Below are 17,643 nucleotides of genomic sequence, written 5' to 3'. Positions count from 1 at the left end.
TATATATATTTATGTGAAAGTGTGTAAAAACAAATTAAAAGACAATTCAATAAAACACAGTGACCGTAAATAAATTAAACAAGTTTCCTTTAAATCAAGCTCACTAAGATAATGTAGTATTTGACAAAACGGTGTTGTTAAAGTTTCTGAATTTCACGGAATTCATTCAAATGTATTAAAACAATGGATCAAAAACTAAATTTACAACGATGACTCCCTATCAGTCCATCTCCGTCACCACCAGGAAAATACACCTATGTACGCACTCATTATAACGCCAACCAGCCCACCTGTCCCGATCATCACGAGTCGCGCGACAAACATGGGGCGACGTCTTTAATGTCAAGCACAGCGGAGGGCGTGAAAGGGATACAAGGACTTATTGGTTCGAGACGTGTAGCTCTATAGATGAAAAAGCATGCGGAAAATGGGTGCAGTCATTGATACAAAAGACCCCTGGCTGTTCGTCGTCACCCCCATCTTCCTTTAACACGAGCCCCCCCTCCTCCTCCTCCCTCTCTCTGACCGAGATGCATTGTGGGGGAAGTCGTTGCCATTCGACCTCTGCGGGGCCTGCGCGGACGCAGACAGAACCCTGAAATTCATTATGCCTTTAAAACCCCTATTTATTTCCGCATAACCTACATACTCTCACCAGGAGGCCGGAGCGCAGGAAAACGGCTCATTTCATGCGGAATACTTTATTTAACAGAGCTGCGATCGGAGTTTTGTTTTGTTGAGAAAGTGTAGATTATAATTTATTTCAAGAAAATGTCCGGAGAGCGAAGCCGCAGGTCGCTGGCTTTCCGAGGAGGTGGATTAGCCGTCACCGGTGCCAGTGCCGTCGGAGGAGGCAGCAACGGTAACAGCTGTGAGGCCCCGGCTTGTCAAGACCGACATTTGAACGGGAACAGGCCGGATCAAGAGGACGACAGGGATTTAGGGGCGAAAGGACCATCGCTGGGGAAAGTCGAGGGCGGGGGGTCCGTCAGCGACAGCACGGAGCCGGAGGAGGACGAGGACCCGGAAGGGGGCAGTTGGACAGCGGGGAAACATAATGACAAAGGCGCTTTAAACAGCGTAATGGTGAAAACCGAGGGCTGTAAGTGGGCGACCGGTAACGGCGTGAACCGGGAGGACGGTAGCGCGGGAGAGGCGGAGGAAACGGCCGCTAGAAAGCCGCTGCTGGAGATGAGACCTCAGACGCTGCTGTTGCAGAAACACTCGCTCTTCCAGGACTCCTGGCTGCTAGAGTTTCCCTGGCTCAAATTCAGTCAGGAAACAGGACTGATGTCTTGCTCCTGGTGCCATAACATCGCCACCAAAAACAGCGACGAGCTGATAAAAGGCAGTCGGAATTACAAGCGGGCCTTGCTGCTGAGGCATCACCTGTCCTCGGAGCACGGCAGGAATGACCCGACCAGACAGGTACGTCTACACTGCGATATAATGGGGACGGGGACACTCGGATAGGCGACGAAGTCGAGCTGGGCTGTGCTATTCGTTCTTTACTTAACGAATGCTGATGTTTTTCCGTGTCTTTTTGGAGCGGGAATGCTGTTTTCGAAGCTGTTTAGCGAGCTAACAGGTCTGTTAGCAGTAGACTCAGGTCGGAGGTAGCAGGTTAGCTAACTGGCTAACTGGATCAGCGCTGTCAGTTAGTGAGATGAGCTGAAAGACTCACTACTAGGCGATTTAAATCGGTCATTTGAAGCCTTATAGAAACTGGACCGCCGATTATAGGTGGGTAATCCCACTTTTATATGCTCAAATTTTCTATTTAGGTGATTTTGTGGAACGTAATGTCAGATATCCCTTATTAAATAGACCAAAAGAGATTGTGGCTCAAAATGTTGTCCTCGTTTGCTTGACTGTTTCCTGCATTGCACTGTAATTATCAACCCTGGTTGTCATGGTAACTAACCTGATTGCCACAGAGGTCACACAATGGAAAGGGCCTGACCCTGCTACCTTTGGGGAGCCGCACCCCTTCCCAACCCCCTCGCTGTAAAAAGTGACCTCTGGCACATCTCACCCTCCCCTTTTAGTGCACCTAAATTAGAGGCATTGTGTTAGGTGACTCCCCAAGATCCATAGATAGTGTGTGTCACTTGCTACATTGGGCTGGAGTGAATTATGCCATCTGTAACGACACGCAGGCCCCACTGCAATGAACAGAATAAGATAAGGATTGAATAAATCATATCAGCATCTAAGAACCACTTTTGTAAGTACAATGCACTGTAATAGTGAAATATAATTCGTATTTGATCTGGATGCATTGTATATTCCCAATCATGTCGTTTAAGATAAATTGGTATGGATCAATATTTTTTTATGCATTTCATTCCCTGTCTTTTATCAAGTCACAATGACTGTTGCCATCCAGAAAGATGCCTTGTTCCTGGTTTTGCAGTAGAATCCCTTGGGATTGCGCTGTATGATAATGTCCAGTCAGTCTAATCAGGGTGACACAAAGTGTTTCACTAACTCAATTTATACCCCTCACTAATTAGGAAGGAACGGAGAGATTACTGCCGCCTCCCTAGCAACAGAGGGGTTAAGACTCTACAGCAGATCAGAACCCTGTTACGCTTTCCTGTTTGTTCACTTTCAAGTGACCCCTGACAGTCAACCTTTTTTTACAATACCTTTTTTGTTGTTTCTGCGTAATATATGGAGTTAATGTGGTGCTACATTTATTACACTGAAGTAGACACAGTGTATAACACACATACATGCACATCTGCGATTTTATATTGTTTGTATATATTTTAATTAAAAATTCTGGGACATGCTCAGACCTGGTATGATTTACGACTCTAAACTATGCTAAAAGCTGGTAACACTTTTGTGTTTAATTGTGTTGAGTTCAGTACCCTACTCAAGCAAGAGGCATTGGCGTAGCCTGACGAAAAGCAAAAGAGGACGAGTTTGCGTAATAAATGAACTGCAAAAATATTTTACAACGCCGACATAACATCTGAGCTGCATCAGTGGTCCGTGATCATCTGTCAGCGCTCGTCAAAGTCAGAATGATTGAAATGGTCAATCAAATCAAAGAAGGCGGTGTTTAACGTTCAACGAAAGCCGAGCGATGAAGTATTAAGTCAAAAACTGTGTCGTAAGAAGTAGCTGAACATTTAATATTTGGCAACTGTTTCATGATATAAATGACCTATATATCCTTATCCAGGGATGTTTTGTCATTTTTAATTAAAAGTATATATGTGATTCATAATGCAATGACTGTTTGAGGTTGTGGGTAGGACAATCATTTAGCCTATTAAAGTCAGAATGAAATGGAAGTTTCTACTCTATTGTGACGTATATCTGAGCGAAACGGCCCAAACAAAAAAGAATGAAGGGCGGGACTTCATTTTGTCCATCGGGAATTGATCGGATCGTTGGATGGTTGTTGTTTGCTATTGCTGTGATGTCATGTGAGTGACAGGTTGTCCCGCCCTCACGCCAGTAAACACATCATCAGAGAAGAGATGTCGCTGCAAGAGGGAGAGGAAGTTATTTTGATTAAAGATTATGAAGGCACATAAAATAAAATAAATAATTATGATGTGTGCACGTATACATCATTCATAATAAATACTGCAATATCCCATAAAAACAAGATTTGCCCATATTGATTTCATGGTGGTCACTACATTTATTTTTATATGTAGGCCTATATATTATTAATGTTCAAATAGTTCAAATGCATTACTTTACCATACATTTTTAGTACTTTTATAGGGTGGGCTGTATGACGATATATCATAGTTTGCTATATAAATATATCCACCTGGCACAGGAATGCTTTCCTAAAAAGTTATTTTCAGGGCTCCAGACAAAAAAAATAATTAAGGAGCCATTGCTCCAATAAGGGGAACAATTAGGCACCAAATAATTTAAGTGCCACAAAAGAATAACATTTTTTAAATTTTGTCATGTGTTGTCACGTCTGCCCTCCTTTTACAGCATCAGTATTTTCATCCATCTTGTGGATGTCCTGGGAACTAAGATTCACTTAAAGTAGGAACTGAATTGCTTTTCCAACTTGAGAACTACAAATAGTCACAGGAATTGTTCAGAATGAGACAGTGTCACAGACCATAATAATGTAATAATAATAATAAATGTTTCAGACGCTGAGAGCTGATTTTCGCTGTGCCCATGCATATGTTTGCGCTAAAACTTTTTTGAGTTTTTTTCCCACATGCAACTTTGCTGCACGTCATCTCATTTTATTACGTCAACACAACAAAAGATGTGATGGGCTACTCAAGATGTGATGTGATCTCAACGAAAATACTTGCAAATTAATATTTTTGGTCGCAAATGCGACTGTTTTAGTCGCAGTCTGGAGCCCTGTATTTTACAGAGGTTGATGAAGAATCATTTGATAATATATACTAATATTGAAGATATACATTAGTCAACATTTGAAGTGGATCAAAACCTTTCATCAAAGTTATTCATGAATTTTGAACAATACTGTTCATGTTTGAACTTTTTCAACTTTGATGAACTTTTTTGATCCACTTCAAATGTTGACTACTATCTATCTATCTATCTATCTATCTATCTATCTATCTATCTATCTATCTATCTATCTATCTATCTATCTATCTATCTATCTATCTATCTATATCTCTCTCTCTCTCTCTCTCTCTCTCTCTCTCTCTCTCTCTCTCTCTCTCTCTCTCTCTCTCTCTCTCTCTCTCTCTCTCTCTCTCTCTCTCTATATATATATATATATATATATATATATATATATATATATATATATATATATATATATATATGTGAAGAGTTCAGATGCAAAAGCCTCTAAGTGCCATCTGAAATTTTCTTCTAGAATGATAATTTTTATCAAGCTTGTATATTTAAGTTCAGTAATTTCACTTAAATGGCAATGAAGATTACCTATTAATTGTCATTTAAGTGAAATTACTGAACTTAAATATACGAGCTTGATAAAAATGATCATTCTAGAAGAAAATTTCAAATGGCACTTAGAGGCTTTTGCATCTGAACTCTTCATATATAATATATACACTTGTGATTCACTTGTGATTTTGTCATTGAAATCTCAGGAAATAAAGAGAATGATAGCGTACATGCCATGGAGGTCACGAGATCGTGGATGAATAGTATCTGTCTTAAAGTAGACAAATTGGGCAAAACATTAGGATGTCTGCTGTCCGGGGAAAGAAAGGCTGTTCTGATAGGCCACATCCTCCAATAGCCAATTTCATAATTGTGATCTATTATGTTCTTCAGTGCAGTGTCTGTCCGTCATAATGGGCTAAATTTCTTCACTGGTCCATATCAAACTCCCGTAATTCAATTACCCCTAAAGAAGAGTATCTGGGTTGCCTCACTCTCCAGTCTGGACTTTGCCCTCAAAGTATTTGGCCCCACTTCCCGTTATTAGCGAGCTCCAGTGAAGACGAGGGTCTCCGCCCCTGTACTGTCTGCCGCTGTGATATATGTGTGTATTGGGAGGCTTGTTGTGTTGTTGGTGCTTGTGGTTGTGCTGGTGGGGGAGAATTCCCAGGAATTTTGTATCGATGAGCCCTGCTCTTTGTTTGGAGGCCCAGATCCTGGCATTCCCCTCCCACACCTTGGGTCAAGCACACTGCTGTATTGTTCATGCATCTGGATGAGGGGACCAGGCGCTGGCCTCAGGGGCTGGGATGGCTCAGGAAGACTATGCGCAAGGAAAACAAAACCGCCGTCCCTGTTGTCTGAGGCACAATGTCCCCCTAACGTGCTACTTGTGTAGTGTATTCTCACTGCGGCCTTGGTAGGTGATAAAGGCACGGCTCGCTGTAGCTGAAGGCTATGTGTTTAAATTTTGGGGAGCTATTGTTGGTTTACGCCGGTGAATGGAACATGTTGGAAGTGTACAATGGTATAATGGGTGTTGGCAACTCGTCGCCTGAAGAGCTTTAGACGGCTGTCTGTTCAACTGTATTACAGGAGAACGACAGCGGTATTGGTAGTGGTTGTAAAATGTTCCCGTTTCACATCAAAATGAAAGTCTGGGGTTGGAAACCAGAAAGAGAAACCACAGCGAGTTTCGTATTCGACATGTTTAAACAGAAAAGAACCAGTTTCCTTTTTTGTTTGTTTTTGATGTGTTTCATTCTGAATATGTTTTTTCTTTGATATATTTACACCGTAATAGTAAGAGTTTAGGGTTGGTAAGAATTTTTTTTTAAAGAAGTCTCTTATCCTCACCAAGGCTGCATTTATTTGATTAAACATATTGTGAAATATTATTACAATTAAAAACAACAGTTTTCTGTTTAAATATGTTTTAAAATGTGATGTATTCCTGTGAATGGCAAAGCTGAATTTTCAACAGCCACCGTGATACTTTTTTTTTTTTTTAGGATTCTTTAATAAATATAAAGTTCATAAGAACATCATTTATGTGAAATAGAAATCTTTTGTAACATTATAAATGTATTATTGCTTTCACTTTTTATCAATTTAATGCATCCTTGCTGAAGAAAAGTATTATTTTCTTTCAAAAAGAAAGAATCTTACTGACCCTAGATTTTTAAACGGTTGTACAATGAAAGGCAAACATCTCAGGGTTTCTCGTAATATCCAGGCAATTGTGAGTGTAAAAAAAATAGTCTGAGAAACACAATTAGCATCAACTGTATGAGATCACAATTTTGGTATTTATAGATATTGTAAAAGTAATGTGTTTTCCTTTCATTGTACAGTTTGCAAAGTTTAATGGTGTACAAAATTGGAACGCAAACGACCCAGTTGCGAAACTGTAGACAATAACAACAACAAACATTCAATTAAGAAAAAGAGCATGTCGAATTTCAAACTGTTACCACAGACTCATTTTGACTGATTTTAATGGGGGGAATCCTCAGAAAGCATCTGCTCTCTTGTAGTGCGTTTACACGTGGCACATCTGGAGAAAGGATGAACTGTGTGTGAGCGTATATGAGAGAAAGAAATGGAGGTTAATTCTGGACTAGTATGTCCTGACACCCACTCTAGACTGCCACCTCATCTGTCCTCTCACCATAGCTTGGCTTGGCACACAGTCAGGCTCTCTCTCTGGATAGACAGAGGCGAACAATAGTGGGGACATTGTGACACCACAAACGAACGTTCATTCTCGTCTAACACTCCCCCGTTCCTCCACCTCCTCCTCATTCTTCAAACCTGCTCTCCACCAGACCCCTCTGAACTCAACAGTGCTGCCATTTAGACTATTTTCTTCATTTTATAGAAATAGTTTACATAAAAATGAAAATTCTCTCATCATTTACTCATTAAAATCATTTACTTACCCTCATGTCATTCTAAACCCATATTTGTCAGTGTAACCCAAAAAGAGAAGAATTGAAGAATTGTCTTTTTTGCATAGCCTACAGTTCTCAATCAGACCTGCCATGTCCCCTTTATTAAAAAAAAAAAAAAAGCTGTTTTCAAACAGGTTCTCCAAACACGCAAATATCTGCCATTGTTTGGTCAAACAGATATTACCGTCCCAAACTCACACCATTGGTTGAGCCTGTGTTGCTGGTCAGGATTCTCAAACAAACAGAGAAATGTAATGAAATCAACACTGAGACGCAGTATTTCCAAAAAAAAACTACATTTTAAATTTCAATCTGATCCTCACACACAACTATAATTAATATGACTTAAGAAGACTTAGAATACAGTGCAGTAGTACGGACTACTTTTATGATGTAATTTTTATTTTATTTTTTTGGTCTTTTGGCAGCTTGACAGCTCCTGATCAATAGACAGTAGTACAGTTCAGTTCAGTTCAGAAGTTTGGTTCAGTAACAATTATAACAATTCAACCATTACACATTTATGTTACAAAAATGTCTATTTCAAATAAATGCAAATGTTTACATTCTATTTATGAGAGAATCCTAAAAAAAAATGTATCACAGATTCCACAGAGACATTAAGCAGCACAACTGTTTTCAAGGAATAAATAGCATTTTAATTGTGATATTTAACAGTATTGCTGTTTTTTCTGTATTGGATTTGGAACAAATACATGCAGCATTGAAGAGTATAAGACACCCCCCCCCCCAACATAAAAAAAAAATCTAACCGACCACATTTCATTTAATTATATTGTAAAGACAAGACGAGCAGTGTGAAAATACTTTGCAAAATTATCTTTTGTGTTGAAATGAATCATACAGATGAACATGAGATGGAGTTGATGACAGAATTTTATTCCAGCTCTGATTTTGTAATTCCAGTTGTGTTCAGTTGTGTTCCAGTGTGCTAGGGAATTGTAAGTGCTTTCTTCACAAAGCTTCAGTGTAGCACTAAAGCAGTAGTGAACAATGAGCCTGGAGGAAAGGACTGGCTTTGTGTGGAGAAATGGGGTTGCTCTCTCTCTCTCTCTCTCTCTCTCTCTCTCTCTCTCTTTCTCTCTTTCTCTCTCTCGGTCTCTGACTACTGGTTGGGCTTGCTTTAGCTGGATCAGGCTACAGTAATAACCCCATATACCAGGACAAGCCCAGCAGTGTGGAGGAGGGGGCTTGGAAGGCCTCCGCCCAGAGAAATAGATTTAATCTGAATTACTCCAGAAAAAAAAAAAAAAAAAAAAAACAGCTGTGTGGTAGGAGGGGGAAAATGTAGGGTGATATAAATTTCAGCATGGATTAGGATATCTGCTTTGCAGTCCAGAAATATATTGTGTAGATTCACTCCCATTGGTAGGTACCAGCCGGTTCTCTCTCTTTCTTTCTCTCTCTCTCTCTCTTAATTGTGAGAGCAGATGATGGAGATTGATGGTGGGATGGGATAATGGCCAAATATTTCTCATCTTAAAGCGCATTAACAAGAGCACAGAGCGTGCATCCTGTAAGCGGGGGTTTTACCAGTGCAATAGTTCCCACAGTATTGCAGCTTTCCAGCCTGTTAAACCAGTTCTATTGTCGGAGTTGTCACTGTACACCTGCCCTCCACGTTGTGTTTACACTGTAGACTCATGCTGATTGTCATTTTTGTTTGTTGTCACTCCACTAGGAGATGGAAAGGCCTGGGGACGTGGAGAGCCCAGAGGTGGAGGACTACAGGAACAAGCCCAACGAGAACTCGTACTGCTACCAGCTTCTGCAGGAGCTGGACAAGCAACGCAAGAGCGGCATCCTCTGCGACGTCAACATCATGGTGAGCGGCCAGATGTTCAGGGCACACAAGAACATCCTGGTCGCCGGGAGCCGCTACTTCAAGACGCTCTACTGCCTGACGAAGAGCGAGAGCTGTGACCAAACTACGATCACGCACCTGGATGTGGCGGCCGTGCAGGGATTCTCCGTCATCCTGGACTTCCTGTACTCCGGCAACCTCTTCCTCACCAGCCAGAATGCCATCGAGGTGATGTCCGTGGCGAGTTACCTCCAGATGACCGAGGTGGTCCAGTCCTGTCGCGCCTTCATCAAAGATGCTCTCAACATAAGCATCAAGCAGGAAGCCCCTGACTCCGTGGTGGTCGACTACAACAAGCGCCGGACGGTGGCGAAAGACTGCCAGAGTGCCGACAAGAAGCCCAGCAACTTCTGGGCCACCAGCATCCTGTCCAAGCTGTCCATCAAGGCCAGTGGGCACGTGAAGGATGAACCCAGCGACGTGGAGGTGTCCGGGGGAGAAGGTTGCGCATTGGGAAGCTCCAGTTGGGGAGGAGAGAACTCGTCAGAGTCCACGGAGATGGAGCCGCAGGGTCCGGGGCCGGTGTTCATCTGGAACGGTCCAGATCCCGGCACTGGGGTGGCCATCAAGAGGGAAGATCGTCCTGAGCCGGGCAGCAGAAAACGGAAAAAACAGGCCGCCAAGCGCTTTGTCTACAACATCCCACCTGAACCGGAAGAGGGTTTTGACGAGGGCATGTTCATCCAACCATCTGCCTCCTACACCAGAGAGGACTTCTCTTACCTCTCAGAGAATGCTGGTACGTTACCCATGCCTTTTTCTCCTGTTCAGGTACCTCAATGGCTTTTCCAGCCAAGTCCTATTCAAATCATCAGTCACTGCAAATTTATGTGTGATTAATACAAACACACCCAGCAAGTTTACATAAAAAATGTTTTTGTTTCCTTGTTTGTTGGAAATGTCTCTTGAGGTCCCTCAGGTCAAGGGAGTTTGGTTATTTGAATAATGTTGCCGCCCTATTGTGTAGACTCATCAGCGCACTTCAGTGCTGTCATTAGGATTGTCATGTATGACAATAGTGTTTTTGACACCTCTCTCACACTCACACAAAGGCCAGTATGCATTTCTGTTAAGCCTTTGGTAATGGTATAATCAGTGTTTATCAAAGGCTGAATACACAGCCTTGAGGAAGAGCTCATGCCTTTTATAGCATTATACCAAATAGCATGTTATCATACTACTAGAATTTGATACGTAGAGTACATACTGTGCAAATTTTCAAAATGCAGATGGTTTACGATACCATTTCAACAAATTTCCAAACAAAGTTGATTAGTAAAATGGCTTGTATCTGGGGATGCGATTAGATCTTAGGTTGTTTACATCAATTTAAATATGGTTATGGTCTAACATTTTGTGTACTCTATTTAAAAAGCATTCCATATATAGTGTGCAATTTTGTAGTGGGCATGATACAAAAACTGTATACTACATAGAAAGAAAAAAAAGTCCACTGGTATTGCTATGAATGGGAGAAAGTGCAACAAGCAGCAATATGGTGGAATGAGATCCGCCTATCGCCAATTGGTAAAGTCGTTGCATCACTGCTGCTGCCAAGCTCCGGTTCCCATAGAAACAGTCAGTGTACTGAAACTCATGCTTAAGACTGACCAATCAACCTGAAATGTACACATTTTTTAATGCTATTTGAGCATAAGAAACATTTATTGCTAATTTAAAATGTTATTTAAATGTGAGTTTGGCAAGCGCTTTGTTTTCAGTGTTTTCCATTCAAGTAGATGGTAGTTGGTCTTGAGTAATATCACTGTCAGGAGGCGCTGCAAATGCGGCCACCAAGTGAACAGATTTTCAGGGACTTTGGCCTGATGCAGTAGATTACTTGTAGTAGAAACAGACCTTGAATCAACCTTATATGATATTATTAATTATACTTTTATAAGTTAGCTGATGTTCAAAACATAAGCTTGATATGTTGTCACATCCTTTCTTTTGAAGCAGGAATATCTCTTGTAATTCTAAAGCACATTCTTACACACGCCCCAACCTTCAGCTATGGCAGGCATCCAGCCAAGGTCTCACATTATGTTTGCTTCTCCTCAGGCCCTGTGTAGCTCAGAGCCACAAGACCATCTCCCCTTTTTAATTAGAGTGGCCAGTCCGTTTTCTTCTGCCCTTATTAAGGGAGTCGACCCTCCCTCCACCTCATACCACAAAAACCTGTGTAATCTCCAGTCTGCCGAGCTGTCATGCTTCAAACTCTCTGCCCCCATTAAGCAGAGCAGCGTGTGGTGTAGTATCATGTCTTAAGTGACGCGGTTCTGAGGAGTGGCTTTCTCTCCCCGTCAACGACTCCTCTAATGCAGGATAATGAAGTAAAGCGGAGGAAACGTTACCCTCAGGCTTCCTAAACACTCTCAAATGCACTTAGCTCGTATTCCTGAGGGCACTTAAATGTGCAGAGCTGACGGCTCACACCTGAAAGGCATGTGTGTGTCGGTGTGTTTGCTTCCACGTTGACTACCCACTTCCTTTTTCACACATGTGTTTCACACATTTTTCCTGTGAGGGGTATGTTGCATATTGCTTAATGCATGTCAATTTACAAAAAATATATATACATATTAATATTATATTATATGATATTATATTATTTATTTATTTATTTATTTATATGTGTGTATGTATATATATATATATATATATATATATATATATATATATATATATATATATATATATATATATATATATATTAGGGGTGGGCGATATGACCTAAAATTAATATCACGGTATTTTTCATATTTTGAACGGTGACGGTATAATATCACGGTATAACTCTTTTTTTTTCACCAATAAAGAAATTTTCATTGATTTACTCCTTGATATTTATTCCTTTATAAGCAGTTATATATTACTGTATTCTAAATATAATTAGCCTATGTTTTATCCACAACTTTAAATGCTTTAATTTAGGCTATTTTGTAACAGCGCCACAGTTTAGCGCACCACGTAGAACACTCGGGAACCGCACCTGTGGCTGGCTGCACTGCTGCTTCGCGCTCAGTAAGGAATATAGGTAGTAATCTCTATGTGTCTGTCTGTCCGTTTGCATTTTGATTATTTCGAGAACCGTTCATCCAATCGACTTCACAAGGGAGTGCAGTGTTGCATTTGGTGCAATATAGACAGACACGCGAGACGCGACACGTTCAGAATTAATAGTAAACTACAGAACAGCGCGAGCGGGAAGCGGCGCACCTCACGAGCAGGGCGGCTATATTCTCCGAGAACGGACACTGCACTAGTGATATAAAACGCACACAGTCTGTTAATTAAGCAATACTTTTAAGGTAGTCTAATATTTTTCTGACTAACAAATTACTGACACAGTAAAGGGTAGATTTAAATAAAGAAAAACGAAATTTAAATAAAGAAAAACGAAATTTAAATAAAGAAAAAAACGAAATTTAAATACAGAAAAAATGAAATTTAAATAAAGAAAAACGAAATTTAAATAAAGAAAAACGAAATTTAAATAGGCCTAAAGAAAAACGAAATTTAAATAAAGAAAAAACGAAATTTAAATAAAGAAAAACGAAATTTAAATAAAGAAAAAAACGAAATTTAAATACAGAAAAAATGAAATTTAAATAAAGAAAAACGGAATTTAAATAAAGAAAAACGAAATTTAAATAAAGAAAAAACAAAATTTAAATAAAGAAAAACGAAATTTAAATAAAGAAAAAATGAAATTAAGTTTGCCTAAATTAAAAACGAGATTAATTTAGATTGATAATAACGGGTAAAAAGTCTAATACATTTTGTTTATTCTATTTTCCACAATGTCAAAGCAACAGCAGCAATACAAGCTCAGGCATGCACTTCGGTTCATACAAACTCCGCTGTTCTGCGCTCTAGCCAGAGAACACTCTTGTTGCAGGAACACTCAGGCGTCGGTTCTATTTCTAGCATGCACGCGTTTTCCGCGTGGCTCGAGCCGCGCCTGAGACGCGTGTCTCACGCAGGCAGTGTGCAAACTCCAACCTTTTAACATGGGAGCCGAAATAAAAACAGACACCCAACGCAGCTGAGACTCTCACGCCAGCAGCCAGTGTGTCGCCGGCCTTATTCAAGCGCGAATGAGAACCGTTTCGCGGGGGATCCCAGGTGTCAATAAAACAAAAACGTTTTTTCGTTGTTGTTTTATAAATGCTCTGACAATTGTTTAATAAATGTTCAATCAAAATGCAAAACATCGCGTCTTTTTTTTATTTTTATTTTTTATTTTTATTTTTTTTAGTCGACTAATCGTTGTGCAGGACAGGACTTTGGTCGACTAAGCATTTCTTTGGTTGACTACAGCCCTAATGTAAATGCAGCCGTTCAAGGAACATAATTGATTTATTACGGTATTGACGGTATTAGAAAATCCATGTCGTGGCGCAATGTCACACCGGTGATGACTATGACACCGGTGTACCGCCCACCCCTAATATATATATATATATATATATATATATATATAAAATATATATATATATATATATATATATATATATATACAAACTATGAAGCTACCCATAATATTTACAGTACAATTATAATAAATGTAATATATATATTTATACACTACAAAACATGTTACATTTATTATAATTGTATTGTAAATATTATGGGTAGCTTCATCCACTGAGAAATCAAAAACCTTCCATGCATGTATATATACACACAGCTCTATATTAAACATCAAATATCTTCTAATTGGTTGTAGCTGTCACGCAGTGTTATTTATATACAATTATAGTATTAATTAATATTTTGAATTAGCTTTTATTATTTATTTATTTTCAAAATCTAAATCAGTTAACTAAAAAACGAGTTTTAAAAGTTTTAGTTAACAATAATAACACTGGTATCATGTAGCATTTTCACTTTCGGTGTGGACAGGCAATTTACTGTTTAAAAAAAAAAAAAAACTTTTCATGTTGTGCCTGAATGAGCCCTGTCTGTTCTCTCTCACACATCACACAACAGGATCCGTCACCATAAATGCTTGAGTCCTTTCCAAACAGGACGGTTGAATTGTTAATTTGCGGTAGTGACACACACACACACACACACACACACACACACACACACAGGCACCACCCCCGATTCCCTCTTCTGAGGTGCAGCGCTGCCAGGGGCCGTCCCGCCCTAATCCTGCTAATGCAGCCCAACTATCTCTGCCATTCCAAATATTGACCCAGGCAGAGTGGACCCACTGCAGAGGTACTTACAATGGGATCTGATGGCTTTGGCCCGCCAGCCTGCTAATCCACAGTGTGTAAGATGATCCACTGTTAGGGCTTCACCCATTTATTTACACATCATATCGCCTTCACACACCCACACAGACACACATTTACAGTTGCTTCCTTACGCAAAGTCGTAATCTTTACAAATAGCCACATATAGTGATGTGAAATTAAGGATTTATCGCTGATGTGTTACAGCGTGAGTGAACAGTAAGACTGGAAAGTACAGCTACATCAAAATACCTCACCAAAATGTTCCAAGCACGAACATCAGCACTCAAAGAGCGGTATTATTTCTACAAATGTGGTTATTTAGTTAATGCTAATGCACTTGCATTATATTTATATACTTTTCTGAAAACAACAACGTGTAGTTACTAGCTAGAAGCGTTTGCATTCATGTCATTGCGTAATTGAGTATATTTTGGGCCTTTTCGAGCCTGTTGGTTTCCTTAGGGGGTTGGGATCAGTCTTGGCAAATAAAGGGTGGGGTCGGTTAAAACCTTGAGCCCATTTACCACAAATCTCTCAGTTGTGGCCTAGCAGGTCTCATCCAGCATACTGTAAGATTCCCAGCGAGGAGAGTCGGGGCATTTTCACAATCTTTGAGCAGTCTCATGACTCGGGCCTGGCCATTGAGATTCCAGGTTAATCGTTAACCGTTTTAAGTACCGACAAGCCCATAGTAACAGATTGAACTTTAATTTTGAGCCTGCCGACACCAATGAACAGCACAGCTGCTGTCGGGCCTCCTTTAGTCCGCAAGGTGGTGTTTAGAGCCTCGATTGAATTCCCAGGTGATCTGGCTCTCATCACCCCCATGGCAACCTGCTTGACGACCCTTTTGTTTTGCTCATTTTGGCTCAAACAAAGCTGGATTCCCCCCCCCCCCCATACCACGTTGCACAGACAGCTCTAGTCTAATTGTCACGAGGCAGCGCTCCCAAGAGAACTTGAGTGTTGGGATGAGTGTTTTCAGCAGCAAAATGCAGCGATTGCAATTCCGACTATACAGTAGTACAGTAGTCTCTCGCTGATAAACAATCAGACTTTTTAGGCATGTTAGTTTTGAGGAAAGGAATGGTGACCAGAAGGAAAGAGCTCTTGCTTTTCTTATTATACAGCTTGTTTATCAGTAGAAAATTGCATTAGACTAATATAGTTATGGCCTCTGGCATGAGGTTCCCATGGAAACTGGCACACTTTCACAGTGTGTTTTTATTGTTTTTTTCTTTGCAAGGGTGACACATGAAGGTACATGCAGACACATCACTGGCATGCACTAATTTTCTCTCTCAGCCACATAAAGCAACTTTTTACATGTCGCAACTGACCATTAGAGCTGAAAATGCGAATGAAGACTATTGTGTCTCTGAAAGACAACATACGACTGCTGCTAAATCTCATGCTGAATCGTCTATATCTCAGAAACCGGTGTTAAAAGTGCTAAGAATCTGTTTGTTTGTGTGGTTTCTCCTAGGTGAAGCGCCTGAAAATGCCCTTAATAAGCTGAAGTGTCCCCACTGTAACTACATTGCCAAGCACCGGCGAACACTAAAGAGGCACCTGATCATCCACTCGGGCGTGCGTTCTTTCAGCTGTGACATCTGCGGAAAGCTGTTCACTCGCAGAGAACACGTCAAGAGACATTCCCTGGTAAGACAGAAACATCAAGTCTCGTATGTGGGTGAATCTCACGGAAACATTTCACCCTAACATCTGAAGAACGATTCTTTTGATGAAAAGCAAAGCCTATTTTTAAAACCACAACAAATTTGTGCATTGTGACTTTCATGACAGTTGAGCATGTTTTCCGACATAGACGGTAATGACACCAACGCATTACACCAACGCACAACGCATATCTTATTTGCATTACGGTAATGAGAATTGGGGACTGGAAATGTTTAATTATGTTAATGGCCCCATGCAGAAAAAAATATTTTTGATTAGTTTTTGTGAAATTCACCCACAGACTGATTTCACTCAGTCTCAAAATACTCAATAATAAAATATCTTGCTTCACTGACTAATATCCCTGTTCATGACATTCATTTGCAGGTTCACAAAAAGGATAAGAAATACAAGTGTATGGTATGCAAGAAGATCTTCATGCTGGCGGCCAGCGTGGGCATACGGCACGGTTCCCGTCGCTATGGCGTGTGTGTGGAGTGCGCAGACTCCCACCAAGGCACGCAGGAGGGTCTGGAGGGCATGCAGGACCTGGAATTCGCACGCGACGAAGACTTTGATGAGGCCGTAGAGGGAGACGAGGACATGGAGGCGGAAGAGGGGGAGCCCAATGAGATTGACCAATCCAACTGCGAGGGTGATGCGGGTGCCATCCCCGAGAAGGACTAACTTAGACATAACCTGGTAGAGAAACAAATCAAATGCAAAGAAAAAAATAGCTGGGAAACAATCAACAATTCCAAAGTGCTATCAAACCTCTGTTGCACGTCGAGTTATGTCAAAGAGATATATAGCTTTGTTAGAGAGGGACTCCAATATTTAAAGACTGTCTATGTGTCAGAGTCTGGGCCGTGTGCCTGTCAGAGAAAGAGGTATAATGATATATAACGAAAAAAATCAGGTTTTTCTGTGATGTATTTTTTTCTTTTGTAGGGGATGAGGGTGTACAGCGTTTTTGACTTATAACAGGCCAATCATATTAAAAGAAATATTAATTATTTAATTTATGAAGAAAGATATTATGGTCTTATGAAATGATAGAATTAGATTTCTTTTTTTTCTAAATGTACATCTGCTTATTTTCAGTTCATAACTGCGCTTCCTGACAGACCTGATCATATATTGCTCAGAGGAGGATCTCGACAAAGAGCATTATAGAAATTCCGCCTACAGGAAGATTTTTTTTTTTGTGTGTGTGTATGTGCGTTTCCTTTCTAGTTAAATGTTGTCATGAAATTTTTATGAAATATATAAATATATATATATAAATATATATATTTTCCTTTTCCCTGCACAAATCTTGGAACCAAAAATCTGTTTTGTGACTCTAATTGACCACAGCCATATTTATGATTAAATTATACAGGGCTGTTAGATCGTGCCAAGCAGAACGCACACCAAGATTTTTTGCAGGACACAAAACTACTGAAAATGCTGAGAGAACGTAAAGCAGAGAAATATAAGAAAG

The 17,643-nt window shown here is 40.3% G+C and overlaps 1 protein-coding gene across 1 annotated transcript; it reads left to right on the top strand.

The window, feature by feature from the left end:
* The first annotated feature begins 529 nt into the window (after positions 1–529).
* zbtb10 (zinc finger and BTB domain containing 10) lies at positions 530–17,155 on the top strand. The gene is made up of 4 exons (XM_084130896.1): positions 530–1,428; positions 9,043–9,964; positions 15,964–16,139; positions 16,545–17,155. Exons 1-4 carry the CDS (start codon positions 772–774, stop codon positions 16,842–16,844), a joined length of 2,055 nt encoding a protein of 684 aa, XP_083987022.1. The 5' UTR covers positions 530–771; the 3' UTR covers positions 16,845–17,155.
* Positions 17,156–17,643: the final 488 nt, after the last annotated feature.

This window comes from Abramis brama (genome assembly GCF_963993115.1).
Source record: "Abramis brama genome assembly, chromosome: 12".
Taxonomy (NCBI): domain Eukaryota; kingdom Metazoa; phylum Chordata; class Actinopteri; order Cypriniformes; family Leuciscidae; genus Abramis; species Abramis brama.
The sequence above is the reverse complement of the archived record's forward strand: the minus strand, read 5'-3'. Positions and strand labels throughout refer to the sequence as shown.

Bases quoted from the DNA above. Each gene is read 5' to 3' on its own strand.
- zbtb10 (XM_084130896.1), top strand. From the start codon at position 772: ATGTCCGGAGAGCGAAGCCGCAGGTCGCTGGCTTTCCGAGGAGGTGGA. The intron at 9,965-15,963 runs GTACGTTACCCA...GGTTTCTCCTAG, and splicing joins TTACCTCTCAGAGAATGCTG to GTGAAGCGCCTGAAAATGCC. The intron at 16,140-16,544 runs GTAAGACAGAAA...ATTCATTTGCAG, and splicing joins ACGTCAAGAGACATTCCCTG to GTTCACAAAAAGGATAAGAA.